Source organism: Dipodomys ordii, unplaced genomic scaffold (genome assembly GCF_000151885.1).
Source record: "Dipodomys ordii isolate 6190 unplaced genomic scaffold, Dord_2.0 Scaffold64, whole genome shotgun sequence".
Taxonomy (NCBI): domain Eukaryota; kingdom Metazoa; phylum Chordata; class Mammalia; order Rodentia; family Heteromyidae; genus Dipodomys; species Dipodomys ordii.
Genome location: NW_012267280.1, coordinates 7530602 through 7536216, shown reverse-complemented (window position 1 = coordinate 7536216; position 5615 = coordinate 7530602). Strand labels below are relative to the sequence as shown.

The window sequence follows — 5615 nt, the reverse complement described above, 5'->3', positions numbered from 1 at the left end:
TTCTGGTTTTCTGGTGGTTTATTGGAGATAGGAGTCTCACGGTCTCTCCTGCCCGGGCTGGCTTTGAACCGTGATCCTCAGATCTCAGCCTCCTGAGTAGCTAGGATTACAGGCATGAGCCACCAGCACCCGGCTCAACATTTCTTTAAGAATGATGATAGTCTATAGAAAGCTTCACAGCTGGTACAATACTTATACTGGGAAGGTTCACCTGGGCCATTTCTGTCCCTTGCACTTACTTTAGCAAATGAAGTAAAAACCTACTTAATGGTAGAGTCCTCCCATTAAGCTGTGTTTGGAGCCCCAATGGGTAACAGTGTTGCTTTCACTTGCAGAGATCCTGAAGGAGCTGGATGACTACTACGAGAAGTTCAAGCGGGAGACGGACGGTACCCAGAAGAGGCGCATGTTGCACTGCATCCAGAGAGCTCTGATCCGCAGCCAAGAGCTCGGCGATGAGAAGATCCAGATCGTGAGCCAGATGGTGGAGCTGGTGGAGAACCGCATGCGGCAAGTGGACAGTCATGTGGAACTCTTTGAGGCCCAGCAGGAGATCAGTGACAGCACCAACAGTGGCAAAGCCGGGCAGGATAAGTCAAAGAGCGAGACAATCATACAGGCAGACAAACCGAACAACAAACGGTCCCGGCGGCAGCGCAACCACGAGAACCGAGAGAATGCCTCCAACAACCACGATCACGAGGACCTCTCCACAGGCACGCCCAAGGAAAAGAAAGCCAAGACCTCGAAGAAGAAGAAGCGCTCCAAGGCCAAAGCTGAGCGGGAAGCCTCCCCGGCAGACCTCCCCATCGACCCCAATGAGCCCACGTACTGTCTGTGCAACCAGGTCTCCTACGGAGAGATGATCGGCTGCGACAATGACGAGTGCCCCATCGAGTGGTTCCACTTCTCCTGCGTGGGCCTCAATCACAAACCCAAGGGAAAGTGGTACTGCCCCAAGTGTCGGGGCGAGAGCGAGAAAACTATGGACAAAGCGCTGGAGAAATCCAAAAGGGAGCGAGCCTACAACAGGTAGTTTGTAGCCTGGCGCTGCCAGTGCAGAGAGGAACATGCTTGGCGCTGCCCTGTGGAGGCCTGAGATTGTCAGGTGAAGGTTTTCAAGGGTGTTCGCAGTGGGGCTGTCTCTACTGAGACACGTGTAAGAAGACTGGTCTGGGATCAGCATTTTAGAACTAAAGATAGGTTTGAATGAAAGACTTGAGTGAGACTCAGACTGATTCAGGGTGGGGAGTGACTTGGAAGCAACCTAACAAATTAAATGTGGAAAGAAAAGATTTTTATTTGGCTTGTTTTATTTTATAAAATAATGTTATACTTTATGTACAGTTTTGTGTTTTTTAATTAGCCAGGTTGCTCAAAGTACAGCATACAGTAATTTGTTTCTTGCTACCATAATGTATACCGATAAAACCAATTCAATAACAAAGGTTTAAAGTTCAAAAAATGATTTTTTAAAAAGGCAACTGGGTAAATTTTACATAACAGCTGTTTTATATACTGGCCTGTTCCCCTATGGCTATTTTTAAACGATTGGGTACCTTTTTATTAATTCACACATAGGTGGTTTAGTCATGGAATTCAGATTATGAGTGTAGCCATCTCTGACTTTACTGAAAAGTATGTAAATGTGTCTTTCCAGAGTTTTCACTGTGCTGTTGGAAGCTCAGCCCTGGTGCTGTTTTGAGGCCAAGGTGTGTTGCACTCTGTGTGTGTGTGTGTGTGTGTGTGTGTGTGAGAGAGAGAGAGAGAGAGAGAGAGAGAGAGCACACACACACTGCACACATGACAGCAGGAAAAAAAGAAATGTGGCCAGTCTGTTTCTCCAGCAGTATATTTAACTTTAACAATAAAGCTAAAAAGTCTTGTCTTAAAAACATTTATATACCAGCATTTTAGACAAAGCCTTAAGCAAGTTGTGTATTGTGCTCACACTAATGAAGTAGAAGTTACCTAATTGCCAGCAGATCTACATATGTTTAGACTAGAGGTGAGGCAATGACTGGCCACCACCAGATCCGGCCCACCATCTGCTTTGGTGTGGCTTGTATGCCAAGAATGGTCTTTACATTGAATATGGTTTTAAAAGTCATGCTTCATGATACATGAAAATCATATGAAAAGCCAATTTCAGTGTCTATAAATAAAGTTTCTTTGGAACACAGCCCTCATTTCCTTATGTATGGTCTGTGGCTATTTTTGTGAAACAGAGTGGAGAAGTTACTACCCAAACTATAGCAGCAAAGCCAAAAATGCTTCTCTGCAGGACATTTGCCAACCTCTGCTCTGGCTGGCTGCTTGCATTGGAGATCCGGGCCCTTCACTGTCCATACTAGAATCTGGAGTTTTCATTCCTGAGTGACACGTGGTTTTCTCTAGCTGGAAGCGTGAAGACAGGTCTGGGTATATGGAGTCACCAGACAGTGGAACATGCTCACCGATCACTGTGGCAGCTGTGGCACAGATTTATATTTTGTTCACTGACCACTTTTTGTATGTGTGGGCGCACGTCCCAATACTGGGGCTTGAACTCTGGGCTTGGGTGCTGTCCCTGAGCTTTTTTTTTTTTTTTTTGGGTCTGGTCGTGGGGCCGGAACTCTGGGCCTGGGCGCTGTCCCTCAGCTCTTCAGCTCAAGGCTAGCGCTCTACCACTTGAGCCACAGCACCACTTCCGGCTTTTTTCTTTTTGCTTATGTGGTGCTGAGGAATCGAACCCAGGGCCTGGAGCATGCAAGGCAAGCGCTCTACCACTGAGCCACCTTCCCAGCCCCTGAGCTTTTTTATTCAAGGCTGGTATTCTACTAATTGAGCCATAACTCCACTTCTGGCTTTTTTGGTGGTTATAGATATGAATCTCTGAATGGGCTGGCTTTAAACCATAATCCTTAGATCCCAGCTTCCTGAGTAGCTAGGATTATAGACACCAGACATTGGTCCATGACCACTTTTTTGTTGTTTTAATTGGTGGTGGGGCTTGAACTCAGAATCTAAACCCTGTTCCTGAACTCCTTTTGCTGAAGGCTAGTACTCTACCACTTTGGGCCACAACACCAGTTCTGGTTTTCTGGTGGTTAACTGGAGATAAGAGTCTCACAGACTTTCCTGCCTGGGCTGGCCTTGAATTACAGATGTGAGCCACTGGTGCCCAGCAATGACCTGTGCAGAGGTTTGTGTTTTAAGAAGATGCATGTTAAGTTGTGTTCCTAGCTGTAGTGAAGTTTCTAATAAGGATACATGGCTAGTCATTGTATTCTTCCTTTCAATTTTTTTTAATTGTTGCTATAAAGGTAATGTACAGGGGGATTACAGTTACCTGAGTCAGGTAATGAGTGCATTTCTTTTTAAACAATGTCATCTCACCCCTTCCCTCACTCTTCCAGTTTTTCCCTCCCATCCCCACCCACACATTGTATAGTTCATTTTCAAAATAGTGTCTAGTGAGTAGCACTGCAGCATTTCTTTTTTCTTTGACAAAGTCAAAAGTTTGGATCTGTTCGTCTCAAGTCATTTATTAGTTCCAGTGGGCAGCAAGAAAATGTCAGGTAAGTCCTTTAAATAGGTAAGACTTAGGGTTGAGATAATTAGATGCATGCAGACCTGGGCCAGGTAGGCACAGAAAGGGACAAGCTCTCTGGACAGTTGCTTCAAGATATGTATTATTTGTTGCATAATAACCAAGTGAAGAGGTGAATCTAGATGAAAAGTGTAACAGGTTCTTGCTGTGATGTAATACTTCATCTTGGGCTGGACCGAAGAGTCTTGGTGTGTTCTGTTCAGTGAGTCCAGTGTACATGGAGGAGAGCTGCCTATACTGGGCAGGAGCCTTGGCCAGCCCTTTCTACCAGGCCTCAGTGCCCAAGCATGATGGACACCGGGGTGGATGTAATGCAGCAGTGAGGAAGGAAAAGGTCATTTCGTGTTGATGCTGAGTTTTAGCATACTTTTTTTTCTTTTTGGTCATTTGTGGGGCTTGAACTCGGGGCCTGGGCACTGTCCCTAAGCTTATGCACTCAAGGCTGTGCTCTACCATTTTGAGCCACAGTGCCACTTTCAGTTTCCTAGTAGTTAATTGTAGATGAGAGTCTCACGGACTTTGCTGCCCAAGCTGGCTTTGAAATGTGATCCTCAAGTCTCAGCCCCCTGAGCAGCTGGGATTATAGGCATGAACTACTAGACCCCTGCTCATTTGAATTGTTTTTGTTGCCCATGCTGACCTTGAAGAAAGATCCTTCTACTTGTGCCCATTGAATGCTGGGATTACAGGCATGCATCACCACATGGCTCCTTAATAACTTTGTTTTTGGTTTTTGCTTCCTTGTTCTCCTTTCTCCCTCACATGGCTATTAATCGCTTATTATGAGGTGCAGACTGGATAGCTGCTGGCCAAAGGACAGACTTGTAAAGTATTTCAGGTACTGAGGCTGACTCAGAGGTATGGATGACGTCCCAGGAGAGTGTGAGAATGGAAGAAGAATGAGCTGGATCCCAAAGGCTCCTAGAAAGTTACCAGTTAGGGACTGTGGATGTAGCTTGGGTTGAGTGCTACATGTGAGACAAGGCTCCAGGCCCAATCGTAGCACTGTGTGGAGAGGAACATGCATGTATGTGTACATATACATGCACACATACCATGCACACACATGCATACATATACGCACATGCCTATACATAGAGAGTCACCGGTGAGAGAAGGAAGAATATGTTCTTGTGTGTGTGTGTGTGTGTGTGTGTGTGTGTGTGGTTGGGGTTGAACTCGGCCTGGACACTGTCCCTCAGCTCTTCAGCTCAAGGCTTAGCATTCTACCACTTGAGCCACAGTGCCACTTCCAGTTTTCTGGTGGTTCCTTGGAGATGAGTCTCATGGACTTTCCTGCCCGGTCTGGCTTTGAACCTTGATTTTCAGATCTCCTGAGTAGCTAGGATTATAGGCATGAGCCACCGATGCCAGACAAGAATGTGTTCTTGATGCAAAGCCACCTCCCATCACAGTTCTGGTAATTCCTTCTGCTCTGGCCTGACAAAGAAGGATCATTGTTGCCCTCCCCTCCTCTCTCAGTCCTGGGGTTTGAACTCAGGGCTTTGAGCTTGCTGGGCAGGGGATCTACCACTTAACCTTTGCTTCCAGCCTTTTCGGCTTTACTTTTTTGATTTTTGCTTTGGGCTGAGCTGGACTGCAATCTTCTTACTTAATACCTCCCACATAGCTTGAGAGGAAAGTCTTGTTAATTTGTTCTGTGGACTAATGTCACACCTGTGATTCTCAAACTGGTTCTCTGGATGATCTCCACCTTCAGAGGAGCTAGGATTGCAGGCGAGTGCTGCAGTACACAGCCAGCGTTCCATCAATTTCCGTGACCAAAGCTTGTGTTTTTCATGCTCCTTGGGGTGTTGATGGAGCTTCCTTGCAGCTTTCTTCATTTTCACCCTGGAAGTACTTGATGGGTTCATTTGTTTTTGAAGTTTTATTATTTCACTAAGATTGATTGATTGACTGGTGGATTGATTGTCCGTCCTGGGGGCTGTCCCAAAGCTTTTTCAGCTCAAGGCTTGTGCTTTAGCACTTGAACCCAGCTCTGCTTTTGGCTGGCTTCTTTCTT

At 46.1% G+C, this 5615-nt stretch overlaps 1 protein-coding gene across 2 annotated transcripts in view; it reads left to right on the top strand.

Moving 5' to 3' along the window:
- Window positions 1-2180, top strand: part of Ing1 (inhibitor of growth family, member 1) — a 5864-nt gene extending 3684 nt beyond the window's left edge. For both annotated transcript variants that reach the window (XM_013022900.1, XM_013022901.1), the window contains exon 2: window positions 336-2180. In XM_013022900.1, the coding sequence (XP_012878354.1) occupies window positions 336-1036 (701 nt within the window). In that variant the 3' untranslated portion in view covers window positions 1037-2180. The remainder of the gene's footprint in view (window positions 1-335) is intronic.
- Window positions 2181-5615: the final 3435 nt, after the last annotated feature.